Source organism: Ruditapes philippinarum, unplaced genomic scaffold (assembly GCF_026571515.1).
Source record: "Ruditapes philippinarum isolate M1 unplaced genomic scaffold, ASM2657151v2 ctg7757_1_1_1_1, whole genome shotgun sequence".
Lineage (NCBI taxonomy): Eukaryota > Metazoa > Mollusca > Bivalvia > Venerida > Veneridae > Ruditapes > Ruditapes philippinarum.
In genome coordinates, this window is record NW_026857182.1 from 1 (window position 1) to 16,403 (window position 16,403).

Genomic DNA, 16,403 nt, shown 5'->3' on the forward strand with positions numbered 1-16,403 from the left:
AAAGGGAATCTTTGCTATCTGGTTGTTATATAAGTTTATTTTAGTTTCAATCACAGCTTAAACAAAAACTTACCAAATTAGTAATATTCCAAAGCAGAAACACTGTTTTCCATAAATTAGCTTTGTAATCACGTTTCCTCTTTTTTGTTGCATCGCTTTTGTCACTTGTTATTATAACCGGTTCGTTCCTGGTCACGGCACCAATGTTACCATCATATCGCCCGTTACCAACCTTTGCACTATCATTTAAATCGATCTCCTGAAAACAGGAGTGTAGGAGTGTATTACATCGCAAAAAAATCCGCTAAAATCAATACTTTTTAATACTAGTACAAGATATTCTCGAGTTTCTAAAACTCAATTTTCTAAATCAAACCGTAACATCATTAAACTTTTTAATTCGTGTCTTTCTAATCATATGCAAATAATATAGATTAGAGACTTAACATCAGAAGTATAAAATGTTACTTCTGGCGTTGCACAAGGGTTCAATTAGGCCTTTTGTATAAATGACCCCCCCAAAATGAAGGAGATTTAAATTTTTTATATGCGATGTCCACATAGATAATTTGTAGATAATATCAAAAAAGAAGAAAACTACAATATACCCTTAATATGATAATTAATGTGTAAAAAAAAGCATGCGTTCACCTAAAAAGGGGCTGAATTTTCTGTTGGTGTAGAAAAAAAAAGAACGCAAAAGCCGGGTTTTAAATTAACGACTCAACTTTTTTATGACAAAGAAATTAAAAAAGCTTTGGGATTTATTGGAAAATAACTCAATTGGGGTTGTCAGGGAAATAGAAATGTGTCCCTAGGATCCCCTGGGAAAGGTGCCCCCAACCCACGATTTGTCAACTAGTCCAGGATTTCTTTTTGGGTACATGTGCCAAGTTTAAAACTAAAATTTTTATTAAGTAAAGGGGGAAATACTAACAAATACTTAATAAATCCACAAATGCCAAGGTGATAAGTACACATGCTGGCCAACAATTCTTGTAAACTTTCAGGCCTACAGGTCAAATACTTTTTGAGTTACGTGCAACACAAGTTGAAAATTGGAAATTTTTACTAATTCAAGGGCAATAACTCTAAAAATACTAAATATTTCCACATAAAAATACCCAGGTGCACAACTACACATGCTGATCAACATTTCTGTAAGGTTTCATGACTCTAGGTCAAATACTTTTTGAGTTACGTGCGACACAAGTTGAAAATTGCAATTTTTTACTAATTCAAGGGTAATAACTCTAAAAATACTAAATATATCCACACGAAAATACCCAGGTGCACAACTTCACATGCTGATCACATTCCTGTAAGGTTTCATGACTCTAGGTCAATTACTTTTTGAGCTACGTACAACACAAAAGAGACGGACGGACGGACGGAAGGACGGACAAGGGTAAATCTAAATGCCCCCATCCCTATAGTGGGGGCACAAAAATTGATCTCTAAAGTTAATTTATTCAGGCGAATAAAGTACTTTTTAAATTGGCATCTCGCATGCTATTTTATAATGCATACCTTCTTATTGTTAAAATACAAAATTCATATGTGCAAAAGAAAACAAAAAATATATAAACCGAATAAACAAATTTACGGAAGAGCATTAGTGCCAAGTGAATGCTTTTTATTAACTCGAAATTCTCGAAATTTCGAGTTAATAACTCGAAATTTCGAGTTAATGACTCGAAATTTCGACTTACTTATCTCGAAATTTCGAGTTAATTAACTCGAAATTTCGACTTACTAACTCGAAATTTCGACTTACAAACTCGAATTTGCAAAATTATTCTAGACCTTCCAATAAGAAAACGATCCGAAAATTTATACACAATATTACCTTTCAAGAAAAGATGTATTTTTCACACCGGAGTATATAAAACACTGAATAATATGTCTCCTCAATGTAATGTAGATTTACATGTACTTACCGTATCTCCGTATCTAATAATCAAAAGATCAAAATCTCACAGAAATTTAGTTTTGTCTTACAAATCACGTTCTTATTATTTTAATGACGTTCCAATTTTATGACAGGGTTATTTGAAATTCCATACCACTGACAATTAGAGGAAAAACAAAATTGGCAATATTTAAAAAAAAATCAAGATATATTCATTCAACTTCAATATGGTTCATGTGTATTATATGTACAAGATACGATCGTTATATTTTTACATATGTTATTATTATTATCTTTATTTCTTACTACGAGTATCTAACTGTTTTCTAGTAATGAGTGTCTGTCATAGTACATGTATTGACTTTGTTAATTGCAGATTGAAATAATGTACTGAAGAAAGTAATTGTGTTTTATGATAGTTATATTTGTATATGTGTTACGATTTACCATTAAATGATTCTTACATATTACTAGTATATTTTCTTTTGATTTATATTATTTTATTTAGAATGCCGCATTGTGAATAAGGTGTATCTGTATATGTCTCTTTGATTTGTTACCTTCTGTAAAGAAAGGTGTTGTTGTTATTATTATTATTCTTATTATGTTGCTAAAATAATACAACTCCATCGACCCGGACGCGCAGGACATTTGAAGCTTATTTCCTTATGTCCCCACTGTCCCACATCCAGAGTAAGAAACTTAAAATTTACTTTACAAAATGTAACGTCATTTCCAATAATTCACCAAAGAAAAATTCCGCAATATAGGAAATATGAGGAGCATATTTTAATTAGTGGCAATAACTCAATTTAACCATGATTTTCACGTGAAAGAACAAGTGTAATATACCGTTGGAAAGATTATTGACTTTTCTAAACAACAGTTTACTTTAACACTATTTGCAAGTGCAATAACATTTTAGCAGGTCATTTAAATACATGTGGGTTTGATTTAAGAGAGCAGCCAAAATTGAACCGAAGGTCCATGATGCGCAAGATCAAATTACTCCATGATAATGCATCTGCGTACCGGTCAGTCTTGTTTTAAGCTTTTTTAGAGGAAAAGATAATTGTGGTTTCGCTACATCCCGCTTATATTCTTGACCTCTCTTCTTGTGACTTTTGGTTAAAACAATACATCAAGTCTTGCTTCCGCGGCCGACGGTTCAAAACCCGTAGTGCCGTCGGAAGTGCTCACTACAAGTGTATAAGCAATATACCCAAAGAGCAGTTCCAAAGTGCAGCTCAAAAATGCTTTTACGGAATGGATTCTGAGGCTGGAAAAGTGTGTAGAGGTCCATGGTGATTAATTTTTTGAAGAACTCTTCTAATAACTTTTCACAGGTCTGACTTATTTATAAAAACGAGCTGCCGTTGTCACTTATTAAAATATGCCTCTCATACACTGGTAATACATGGCCATTTCTTCTATTTCGCATCGCTATTTGATTGGTTCAAATGATAATGAAATGAAAAAGAATTATTCGTTTAGAATTAACTTCTGACACAATAAACTTGTAACTTTTTTATTTACAGACATACACATACCTGACATTGAGAATTACCTTTATAGTTCGACCTTTCATAGCATCCGGGTCGTTCAGATAACCTGCATTTTCTATCCCATTGACATTCTTGTCACATTTCCGTCCAAAACCATTGCTGATTCCTTTAGTTGTAAAAGCATTTTTACCTTCCACATCAATTGTTTCTTTGGCGACATTTTCATCTAGTACTTCATCGTAGGTTTTCATCTCAGATATATTTTCAGCATTTGTAGTTATATCAGACGTTGGAACATCCACGCCAGAGGTATTGGCAAGTTCTATATCCAGTCTTAAATCCTTAATTTGTTTCGTATTCATTTTGTTAATGCAGCAAATATATCGAAGTAGATCTAGATTTCATCATAATGTGAAGATATTTCAAGTAAATGTTTAATACACTGCAATTAGCTATTAAACGTTTTTAATTATCTTTAAAAACAATTATCACTTCCCTAAGGAATACATTCAACGATATCTTGAAAACATTTCTAGTTATTATCCGACTGTTTGAAATGACATTCGCCAAATGGTTTTGCAACTCATAACGTGATCATCTTAAGCGGACCAAATGTGATTTATCAGAATAAACTGACGTCATAAATTATTATAATATATTCATGATCACAAACTGTCCCGTAAAATGACCTGCTAGTAAAATGACATTTCTTTTTTCCATGTCTACAAATATAACGTTAGTTTTATGCATGCGCGTTTTGCCATGGCATAATGTACGTGGCAAACTTTTTTTCAAAAACCGATGTAAATTTTTGATTATTAAGACATACTTAGGGTGAGATTATGATGTTCCCTGAAAGAAATTCGACATTTTAATAATTTGCCTTGGCGAAAATGTTTCAATGCAGTGTAAAAACACGGAAAATGAAAATGTGCGTTTCATTTCATCAATATTTCAAAATAATTATTTTATAAGTATATAATAATCAGATATTATTAATGGATATGTGCTATTATGTTTTTTAATGTACTTCGTATGTTGATACTTTACTACATATAGCCTAGTAACTAAATGTTCTCTTTGCATAGTAAGTATTGGTAAGGCATGCGAATAGAAATAAGAATCATGTTACATTTTCAAAAACACAGGCATAGCAAAACTGTCTCGGTTCATATTCGTAAGGAAGATGTTCTTTTATATATATAAAGAGTATTCATATTACTATAATAATTATTGTCAACTACATTTGACAATTTTATTCATGGGAACACTACATTTGACAATTTTATTCATGGGAACAGCTGTACAAAACTGCCAGATGACAACTTGGGTTTCTATTTCAGATCACCCAAAATATCTCCTGCAAATAGTTTCAAGTTAATCACGGTCATACAGCAATTTTTCAGCTCTAGTAAATTACTGTTGGAGTAAGGCACTGGGGCTTATTTCAGGCAGGAGTAGATACCCTTTCAACAAACCTTTTTTCAAACAGGTGTGAAACGATAATTTATCAATTTCTGACCATTAAAACTTGGCAGTTCAGGGACGACACTGTATAAATGATACAATGTTCATTTTTTTGTATTAATTTTAGCATTCATTTAAAAAAGCAAAGAAAGAATATGTTAACAAAGACTATAATACAAAGACAAATATTCACGTTTTGTCAGCTTCAATCATTAAACTTCTCCTAAGTTATAATGTAGTACATACATGCACTAAGTATATGATTCAAAATACATTATAATAAAAAGGGGCACTGAAGAAGTAAAGAAGTTAAAAATAATATTTTTAAGGAAAATTCTAAGTTCAAGGGGAGTTTAATCTAAAATATTGCTGCTAGAGTTATGAACCTTGTCAAATAAGATGTGGTTGATGATAAAACATATACTTGAAGTTTGAAGTTGATACCTTAAGAAATGAAAAAGTTATGGTGAAAAATAATTTACTGCACCAAACTTTAATAATCTGGACGCCGACGCCGGGGCGAGTAGGACATCTCTTCATATATACTTCGTATAGTCGAGTTAAAAAGACAAATGCAGAGCTCCTTACAATAATGACAAGATATGTCTATTTAAATGATTTTATGATATCTACAAACTGAATACAAGTATATGCACGCACTCAATGACAAATATGTCTCCGCACTTTATCACATATACATGTATATCAAATTCATTACATATGTATCTATGCTATGCACAATACATGTATATGTACGTATTTTTAAATCAAATTCAATACATTTACATTTATATGCAATAGTTTTATATCACATTCAATACATGTATATCTGTTTAAACTACATGTATTTCTTCGCACTTTGATTAAAAATATGTATATTTGTACGCCATAAATCTAAGTAAAAAGAAAGAAATTTGTTGTTCCTCAGGGACTAGGAAGATGACAGTAAAATATAACTTCCTTCCTTTCTTTCTTTCTTTCTTTCTTTTTTTTTCTTTCTTTCAACAGTCTATATTCTATAGACGTTTTTGTAAAATCATCATTTTTTACATTTAAAGCTGATTTTAACACTTTTTTGGTCATCATCTCGGCAATCGATTCACCTTACCGGCTTTCCTAGACTATGCAAACATTTGATCAATGCTGAACAGTCGAACATTTTTACTGGTTCTACAATTAGTTCACAAAATTCTTAGGACCGTCTTATCACCAGTACAAATGTTCAGGTTTTGTTTGTTTTGATCAGCATCTGATTACTCAAAAAAGGTAGCACCTAGCTAACCCAAGGGTATGTAAATGTCTTACATTGGTTTCTAGTTGATTTTAATGAGTTTTAAATTTGTACGTAGTATCATAAAGTGGCAGCAGACCTTTGGGCCTTCCGCATATAATAAATCCACCCCCTCCCCTCAAGCCCGACGAACTTTTCGTCAATTTAGGCCCTATTTATTATGGAAAAGTTAAAAATGATGTATTTATATGAAGCATAAACTTCTTCAACCTCAACTTAAAAATGTGTACATTCGTATGTATTTTGCAATTTTCCATTCAAATATGTAGATATACTTATTTGGCCTTCAGCGATTTCATTTGTTTCATCTTCTTTTAACCCTGCATTTGTTTCTTTCACAGTCGAAAATCTTTTGGTTAACAGCAAAGCTATAATGAAAAGCATTGTGCATATTACTGTTTTTGACAAGCATAAATAAATAAACCACATCGGTGTGTACGATTCCATTAGATATCCTGCCAACAGCGGATTCAGAGATATTCCTAAAGAACCGGAAATAAGCAAACCGGAAGCTATTTTACCAGTAACCGGTGTCACGTGCTCGTTTATCCATGTGTATATGGTTGGTATTATAACAGCCGTAGAAAGTCCACATAAACTTACTAAAGCTGAAAGTAGCACTTCATTTGGAAAAATAGTACATAATATCACACCTGCCAGCAGAAAAGAAGTACCGGCGTAAGAAAATAGCATTATTTTTGTAAGCGCGATATAAATTGAACAAAATATCATCAAGAAGTTTCCGACGGCATACAAGGCAAAGTAGGCCGATGTTAGATTAGATCCAACTTGTTGTGTCATTCCTACTTCCATTAAAAATGTGGTCAGTAAACTTGGAAAAAGGTCGATAAATGCCGTCGCCACGAAGGAATTAAGTAGAAATACGCACAAAACAATCACCTCAATATGTCTAGGTAAAATTGTCGGTTTCTTTTCACCGCCTCCTTCAACTGAAACATTTTGGCGCTTTATTGTTTCGCCACGATATAAGAAAATAACGAGGAAGGGAACGGCGGCCGACGTGTTCATAATACCGGTAATTAAAAGTGCAAAGTGCACGCTACTTTCTTTTGCAATGACGTCATCCGGCATAGCACTAGTGATGGAGCTGAGAGTAGAATTGAAGAACGCTGTTGAGTTCTGTTGAAATAAACTAGTGTTGGAACTGATATCATGAACTTGAATGTCCTGACCTGTGGAATAGATTAAAGAAGTCTCTTACATTGCTATGCACAAATCATACTTAGGTTGTATCATACAAAGCAATGACATTGATATCGAACGAACATTATTTTTTTAAACCCAGTAACCAGTACTTTCGTTGATACAATGTTTCGAGATTTTCGTAAGGATATCGCTTTCACGGAGACAAGCTTTTACGCAATCATAGCGACCGCTAATTTCACGAATGGTAAAGAACATTATGTTAATGGGGTGGGCATGGGAGGGGTGTCCCCTCCCATAGACCGAGAAAATTTTGAAATATGAGGTTGAAAATGGTGTTATTTCCTTGACTTTCTTGTGCTGTTTATTGTACCTTTTGGATGGTTTTACAAAATAATGTATTTTGTATAGGTTATTGTTTGCAGGGTCTTTCAAAAAGAATTCCCCTAATGTTAAGTAGTGAGCATTTACAAAATAACAGCACACTTACCAATGTATGTACAACTGTTGATAAAAATAAATTCAAACACTTGATCAATTTATTCATCTGAATAATAGACGATTTTCCAAAGTTACATTGTGAGTGATATTAAAATACTGCCTTCCTAATGTACTAAAAAAATAAAATTAAACACTAGTATTCAATAAGAATTTTTCCCATCAATGAATCCATTTTAGATACTAAAGAGGTCAGTAAAATTTAAATTATATTTAAAAATATAACTGCTATAAAAAGTTATTAAAAGCAAATGACCAATTATGTCATCTTAATAAAAATCTTAGTAAAACTACCGGTAGTGATTAAAACACGTTTCCTTTAATATTATCATTATAAAACTCGCCATCTTTTTAATTTACAAATAATAATTATCAATTTCTTAATAATAGGACTTGCAAAAACAAAGATAGTAAAATATGGTGCACACTGTAACAAATCTATTTGCATTGATTTCATTAGACCTTTGGAAAGTAATAAACCAATCAATTATGCAGTTTAAACATTGAAGTCATTTAAGCATGCTGATATAGATAAAGATCTCTGCCAAGCCCCTAGGCAGGAGATTAACAACTGGATGACAGCAATTAATGTTTTGATAAGGGAGTACACTACAGCCAATAAAGTTTGAAACTGACAAAAATATATTCCAGCCCAACTGGTAAACATATCTTTGGGTCAAGCTGGGGGGGGGGGGGGCTGCAGCCCTGAAGCCCGGGCCTGAATCCGCCACTGTGACATATCTATCGGCGAGTATCACAATTGCGTTTCTGTATTTGTTCTCTCTATTCCCGCAAACAAGACTAAGGCATACGACATTGACAACATCTTTACATTTTACCTATGAATAACCTTATATAATAGTTATAGTATAGCGACGAGACTGTTATGTGGAAATATCATTACCTGGGTCGACATCGATAGTCTATCTCTTCAGAAAATGATGGAGGCTGTAAGGCCGAGAACATTTTCTGCAGGAAATAGTCCGAGATGCAAGTAAAATTACACCCATTCAAAGTATGCAAGCCGAAAATAACATGTACATGTATTATATGTTTATTTTATCTGCAAATAATGGATACTTTCAAACAGCAACCGTTTTTCAAAGGGAAATCTTATTTTGAAATGTGTATCATTTAAGCATAGGTAAAAGTTATGCATTCTACATCATAGTACATCATAATAATCTAAGTGAACGTGCGGATTTTTACATGCAACTTCTTCGCGAATACAAACATTTGCGGAAATGTAACCGCCGAATAAAAGAGCTAACTTAAAAAGCGCGGAACACCGTTTTTATGCCTCGGGTTATATATGACTACAGCCGGTTTTACAGGACCATTTAACCGTGTCAAAATCTTTATATGTAATTTATAATATAGACAAAACAAATAATACTTGCCTTCTCGGAGAAACGGTTTTGTTATTAATGGAGAGACAACCCCACCAACCGCATAGAGAACGTGCAGCATCTGGAAATATGGTCCTACTTTATGACCCCAAAGTCCGAACAGCATCGAATGGACACCTATGAAACAAGAAATATCTAAATGACACGTATGCCTTCCCCCATACCTTTAATAGGTAGTAAATAAGTTATCGTCACGAAGTCATTTAGAAACTGATTATTTTTAACTGTAATGGCATATGTTGATGAATAAAGCAAAGCAAAAAACCCATGCTTTATAACATGCTTTATCACATACCCGTGCCGATTTTTCGACTCCGTATAAATGGTATTGCACTGCCGTGCATATATTTTGACGTAACGTTATTTGCGTTATACAAACATGGGTGTATGTTAGCGTTATACTATAGGCGCGTCAATGAAAAATGGTATTTATTTTCACTTCAAACGGTCGTTATTTTTGGTATGTGATAATTAAAATATTAAATTCGTGTAAGTTCGTTACTGAGTTTATTATATTATGCGAGCTTCTGGCGAAATTATATCATGCGAGCCTCTGGCGAACATAATATTATTTTATTCAACGAGTTACACTCATTCAATTTCCTCTATTAAATATTATCATATTCACCTAGTTTCAATCCTTTGTGAATATAAAACTGTATCTCTTTGGTTTGCTTTTATCATGTTAAAAGTGAATAATTTTATTTTATGCAGTTTAAATTCATCTATGTCTATACAATGCTAGTTATCTTAACCAATAAAGAAAAAATTGACCTTGACATTCAAACATCAGCGCCCAAAAACAATAGGGGTCTTCTACTCAATTGTGGTGATTAAACCTACAGACCGAGCGACATTTACAAAACAATATGCCTCTTTTTTCTTTGAAAGAGTGCATAAAAATGGAAGCAATCAAGGTGTCAACTAGTTCCATTATTGAGTTCACTTTTTATTATTTTTGAGAAATAAATGGGTTTAAAAAAAATATATTGAGATTATCTTATGAGAAGTGCTTTACTTGATCGCACATTTTTATCTAGCAAATGTTTACGAAGTAGATGTTCACATTGCAACAATATAATTGTTACAGGTCATTACAGGTCGTTCTTTTGATTTACACAATGATGTTAATTGTACTACACGTAATGTAATTTACCTCATTACATGTAAAGGCTGTAATAAGCAATACGTAGGTCAAACTAATCAAAATGTATCATGCAGAATGAATAAACATAGATTTGATATAAGAAATTGTGACGTAAATCCAGTTTCACATGTTGCGATCCATTTCGGATCACCTGAAAATAAGTGTTCATTGTCGGATTTTTCATTTTTGCCTATAGAAATTATAGATAACAACATTGACCGGTTATGTAAAGAATCCCTTTGGATTCATAAATTAAATACTATGATTCCAAAAGGACTAAATAATAAAGTATTGTTTGATTTATAATGTGTTTCATGAATATTAATATGTTTGTCTATAATCTTATTTTTATTAACACTGTTTAAAAGACATCTGTATCACTACTGATCCATTATAGCATAAATATTTGTTTCTACATGTTACCATATTTTTGCCGCTAGACGCCATGTAACGTTTTTCGCGCGTTTTACGCGTGTTCCGTTATGACGTCGCTTCCGGTAATTTTGCAAACTCCTCGCAGCGGTTACTTCCCCTGATCTGTACAGTAAAAGTAGCAAAGCGTGACGTAACCGCTGTGAGGAGTTTGGTAATTTTGTTATGTTTTGCACTGATGAAGGCATACAGCCGAAACGTATGCAATAAATAATTACTGAATGTTCGTGTTTGTGTGGTTTGTCTGTTTATTTCGGTTTTGTAAAGAATTTTTAGTTAGGAAAAATAGTTAAAACTATAGGATGATATATAATCATGAACATACACGTGTCTTGACCTCCGATACCAAATCCATGCAATGCACGCAGTAAAGTCATGACCTCGAAGGTTGGTATCCAAGGTAACAATGTCATAGACCCAGCCGATAACATTGTGTATAAAAACAACATAATGTGTGAGTTGACCTTTGATTGGACTGTAAAAATAAACAAATAAATAAATAAAAGAAGTATGACCCTTAATTTGCATTTACATTTGCAGTCTATTGTCAAATGCAAAAAACAACAACGTCCGATTAGGTAGTACATGTATAAGTTACTTTTATATTTGGTCCGTTAGTTTTTCCATGGGTATATTTTTCGGTCAGTTTTCACGGTGGCCATTTTTTTGGCAATATTTGTTAGTAGATATGTAAATTAGATTTAGTCACAAGCAAGTAATTCTGTAAATAACAGTCTGCAGCGCAAACATGCAGTTAAATATTCTATTCATATGCAGTCCAAAAGAAATGCAGCAAGAATTTGAATAACATGTGTTTCACTCATGTAACTGTATGTCTAGCTTCAATTATGCTTATCTGTTATATAATAGAATAAATTTACTTAACTTTATTTATACAAGACTGTAATTACCAAAATATAGATCAGATGAACTTTAAGTTTGAGTTGGCAAAAAATAATGTTATCATAAAAATTCCCCAAGTGTCTTATAATTTTGCAAATTAGTCTATTACTTTAACAGAAATATGCTAAATAGCTATCTTTAAACAAACGGATTATTTACTGCTTACTGAATCCGCTGATTAAGCATCCAAAACAGTAGCCAACAGCAAAGGATGTGAAAAACCATGATCCTTGACTCAATGAAACACCTGCTATGTCTTGAAGATCGGGGAATATCGGTCCAATTTGTCCGTAATCCCATCCCTGTTTAATGTTATATTATATTATATGGTAAAAATAAATTATCGCAAATGGATAGAGTAATGAATACATGTTTTTGCACAATATCACCCGAGAGTGCAAAAAATAATGATTACACATGTGTTCATTCAAAACACCATCAACTGAAACCGCGGTGGTTCATACCCTGTCTGGGGCAAGCCGTTGTTTCCTTGAGCAAGAAACTTTACACTCATTGCTAAGTACTGGTTGGTTCCAGGAACGGATTCGAGAGTGTTTGAATAAGCTTATCACTTCCAACACAATCAAACTAAAATACATTTGTATAAACCATTTGAAACAATTACAAATCCAAAATAGGGCACTATATAGTAAAGAAATCCTGAGATTCGATGTTTCTTAAAATTTAATGTTTCTTAATATTTAATTACAGGAAAAGGAAGAACATATCTTCAAAAAATGGCAGTTCCTTGAATAGTTAGTTCTAGTAAACAGCTGATACCATATATGATGACATGTGGCTAAGACATTAGATAATAATAATGATCGAAGATCTTCATGTGTGATCGTAATCTTAACACGTATTTTATTATTAAAACAAACTTTGCATTAATTTAGAGTCTGATAAGCATGGCTGCATATATAAAAGGGAATCTTTGCTATCTGGTTGTATATAAGTTTATTTTAGTTTCAATCATACGTGTGCATTATTAATTATCTTGAAACAAAACAAAACAACAGCTTACCAAATTAGTAATATTCCAAAGCAGAAACACTGTTTTCCATAAATTAGCTTTGTAATCACGTTTCCTCTTTTTTGTTGCATCGCTTTTGTCACTTGTTATTATAGCCGGTTCGTTCCTGGTCACGGCACCAATATTACCATCATATCGCCCGTTACCAACCTTTGCACTTTCATTTAAATCGATCTCCTGAAAGCAAGAGTGTAGATAAGTGTCTTACAGCGCAAAAAAGAGAAAAATAAAATAAAAAAAAATCTGCTAAAATCAATTCTAGTACAAGATATTCTACAGTTTCTAAAACTCAATTTCCTAAATCCAAATGTAACATCATTAATTTTTTCACTCGTATCTTTCTAATCGTATGCAAATAATTGAAATTGGAGACTTAAAATCAGACGTACAAAATGTTACTTCTGGCGTTCCACAAGGTTCAATTTTAGGTCCTTTGCTGTGTTTGCTTTTATATAAATGATCTCCCAAATGTTTGCGAGAATGGCAATACAGATTTATATGCTGATGATTCCACATAGCATAAATCTGTAGATGACATATCTGATATAGAAGAAAAACTACAGCATAGCCTTAATATGATAATTAAGTGGTGTAAAATAGCATGCTTTCGCACCCTATAATAGTATAAATGTATGTTAATAGGTCGTAGACAAAAACTAAAGATTGCAAAAGCACTGAATTTGAAAATTAACGACTCAACTATTGACAGTGTAGTTTCACAAAAACTGCTTGGTATTCATGTGAAAAACACATTCACTTGGCGTTGACAGGTAAATGATGTGTGTAAAAAATGAACTCTAAAGTTGATTTATTCAGGCGAATTAAGTACATTTTTATAATAAGGCAACTCTCATGCTATTTTATATGCATACATTCTTATTCTTGTAATACAAAATATATATGGGGAAAAGAAAACAAAAATTAGATATATCGAATATACAAACTACAAACTCGAACTTGCAAAATTATTCTAGACCTTTAAATGAGAAAACTTTTCCAAAAACTTATACACAAGATTAAAAATATTGCCTTTCAAGAAAAGATGTATTTTTCACATCGGTAGCACTGAATTATACGTCCCCTCAATATGTCCGGGACTTACATATTCTTATCATATCTTATAATCAAAAGTATAATCCAAGATCAAAATCTCATAGAAATTTAGTTTTGTTTTACAAACCACGTACTAATTATTTTAATGGCACGTTCATTGAAATACATGTGGTTTGGTATATTGGTTGTAAACATGGCTGAGTTGCATTTTGATTTGAGAGAGCAGCAAATAGCTTATTGCAAAATTGAACCCAAGGTCCGGGATGCGCAGGATCAAATTACTCCATGATAATGCATCTGCGTACCGGTCAGTCTTGCTTTAAGCTTATTTAGTGGAGCAGATAATTGAGGTTTCGCTACATCCCGCTTATATTGTCCTGACCTCTCTTCTTGTGACTTTTGGTTAAATCCATACATCAAGTCTTGCTTCCGCGGTCGCCGGTTCGAAACCCGTAGTGCCGTCGGAAGCGCTCACTACAAGTGTATAAACAATATTCCCAAAGAACAGTTCCAAAGTGCAGCTCAAAAATGCTTTTACGGAATGGATTCTGAGACTGGAAAAGTGTGTAGAGGAGTATTTATATTTTTGAAGGACTCTTCTAATAACTTTTCACAGGTCTGACTTATTTATAAAAACGAGCTGCCGTTGCCACTTATTAAAATATGCCTCTCCTACAGTGGTAATGCCATTTCTTCTTATTCGCATCGCTATTTGATTGGTTCAAATGATAATGAAATGAAAAATAATCATTGTTTAGAATTAATTTCTGACACAATAAACTTGAAAAAAAAATTATTTACAGACATACACATACCTGACATTGAGCATTACCTTTATAGTTCGACCATTCATAGCATCCGGGTCGTTCAGATAACCTGCATTTTCTATCCCATTGACATTCTTGCTATATTTCCGTTCAAAACCATTGCTGATTTCTTTAGTTGTACCAGCATTTTTACCTTCCACATCATTTGTTTCTTTGGCGACATTTTCATCAAGTACTTCATCGTAAGATTTCATCTCAGATATATTTTCAGTATTTGTAGTTATATCAGACGTTGGAACATCCACGCCAGAGGTATTGACAAGTTCTACATCAAGTCTTAAATCCTTCATTTGTTTGGTATTCATTTTGTTAATGCAGCAAATATATCGAAATAGATTTAGATTTCATCATAATGTAAAGATGTTTTAAGTAAATGTTTAATACACTGCAATTAGCTGTCTAAAGGTTTTGGTTATCTATAAAACAATTATCACTTCCCTAAGGAATACATGCAATGATATCTTGAAAACGTTTTTTTATGCATGTTAACTGTTTGCCATGGCAAAAAAATCCGATATAAACTTTTGATAATTGACATTACGCCAGAGAAAAGATTGCTCCGCCCACTGATTCACGTTACCCGGTCATTCAGAACCTTAGACAAAACACGTTACCGATGTTTACAGGAAATTATTTTGCCACTAAAGTGACTAACGAATTTACCTTATATCAATTGGTATATATAAAATTTTAATGCTTTTCTTGGATAGTTCAATGTATTATGGTATTTAAACAAGAGCCACCGCCGGGCGGGGGCAACGCTCGACTTTATATTTTTTCTTAAAGCAAACAAAGAATTGTTTGAACAAATCTTAACGTTTCCTTTTTATAAATTTAACCGGTCTGTCTTGTCACATAAGTTTTGTCTATATATTTTGTATATATAGACAAAACTTATAGAATTTAAATGTGTGTATATATATATAAATGCGTATGTATTATATATATTTATCAAAAGGAAACGTTAAGATTTGTTTATATATATATATATATATATATATATATATATATATATATATATATATATATATATATATATATATATATATATATATATATTATACACGCATCTATATCTATCCACACCAATAAATATGGTCATTTAATGCACAAATCTGTGAAAATTCGGTGATTTAACCTTCAAGGTCAAGGTCATTAAAGAGCCCAAGTCAATCTGAGTTTGATAAACATAAAGGTATTGTCCTTAAGAATGTTCGGTTATAATATGACGTTGATCCATTCAATAATAGCAAAGTTACAGCCAGTTACAGCCAAAAAATGACAATTTCAATAATTTGACCTTTCAAGGTCATTTATAAGTTAAGGTCAAAGTCTGTTTGGTTATTTTTAAGGGTTATTCTTGAAGATTATTATGTTCAAGTTTGAAGAAAATCCATTCAAAACTAACAAAGTTACAGCCAATAATAGCCAAAAAATGACAATTTCAATAATTTGACCTTCAAAGTCAAGGTCATTTATGAGTTAAGGTCAAAGTCTGTCTGGTTATTTTTAAGGGTTATCCTTGAAGATTATTATGTTTAAGTTTGAAGACAATCCATTCAAAAATAACAAATAGCAAGAACAAGCAAAACTTGGGACTTTTTACCTTAAAGGTAAAGGTCATTTATGGATGAAGGTCAAGGTTAGTGTGGTCTACTGAAAGGTCTTGTCACAAGGGTTGTTGTGGCCAAGTATGAAGACAATACACTTAGAACTAAAAAAGTAATGATCCATGTACAAGTTTGCGGACGGCAACGGCAAG

The 16,403-nt window shown here is 32.6% G+C and overlaps 3 protein-coding genes across 3 annotated transcripts; all 3 read right to left on the reverse strand.

Annotated features, from left to right (window-relative positions):
* Nucleotides 1–73: 73 nt before the first annotated feature.
* On the reverse strand, nt 74–4,533 carry LOC132749014 (uncharacterized; the record flags this gene model as incomplete). Its single annotated transcript, XM_060738681.1, has 2 exons — nt 3,480–4,533; nt 74–259 (listed from the first exon to the last, which is right to left on the reverse strand). Coding segments are annotated over exons 1-2 (486 nt in total), but the record flags the coding sequence as incomplete, so codon positions are not given.
* A 116-nt stretch (nt 4,534–4,649) lies between these two features.
* Nucleotides 4,650–7,591, reverse strand: LOC132749011 (uncharacterized). Its single transcript, XM_060738678.1, has one exon. The coding sequence runs from the start codon at nt 7,265–7,267 to the stop codon at nt 6,392–6,394; it is 876 nt and encodes a 291-aa protein (XP_060594661.1). The 5' UTR covers nt 7,268–7,591; the 3' UTR covers nt 4,650–6,391.
* A 1,162-nt stretch (nt 7,592–8,753) lies between these two features.
* Nucleotides 8,754–15,109, reverse strand: LOC132749010 (uncharacterized). The gene is made up of 5 exons (XM_060738677.1): nt 14,647–15,109; nt 12,753–12,938; nt 11,895–12,030; nt 11,151–11,300; nt 8,754–9,363 (listed from the first exon to the last, which is right to left on the reverse strand). Exons 1-5 carry the CDS (start codon nt 14,944–14,946, stop codon nt 9,104–9,106), a joined length of 1,032 nt encoding a protein of 343 aa, XP_060594660.1. The 5' UTR covers nt 14,947–15,109; the 3' UTR covers nt 8,754–9,103.
* Between the last annotated feature and the right edge of the window lie 1,294 nt (nt 15,110–16,403).

What these genes read in the sequence shown, in the direction of transcription:
- LOC132749011 (XM_060738678.1), bottom strand. Translation starts at nt 7,267, where the DNA reads ATGCCGGATGACGTCATTGCAAAAGAAAGTAGCGTGCACTTTGCACTT.
- LOC132749010 (XM_060738677.1), bottom strand. Translation starts at nt 14,946, where the DNA reads ATGAATACCAAACAAATGAAGGATTTAAGACTTGATGTAGAACTTGTC. An exon ending in ATGCTTAATCAGCGGATTCA is followed by an intron (nt 11,301 to 11,894) that starts GTAAGCAGTAAA and finishes TTATTTTTACAG; the next exon opens with TCCAATCAAAGGTCAACTCA. An exon ending in TATCGGAGGTCAAGACACGT is followed by an intron (nt 9,364 to 11,150) that starts GTATGTTCATGA and finishes CTTGTTTCATAG; the next exon opens with GTGTCCATTCGATGCTGTTC.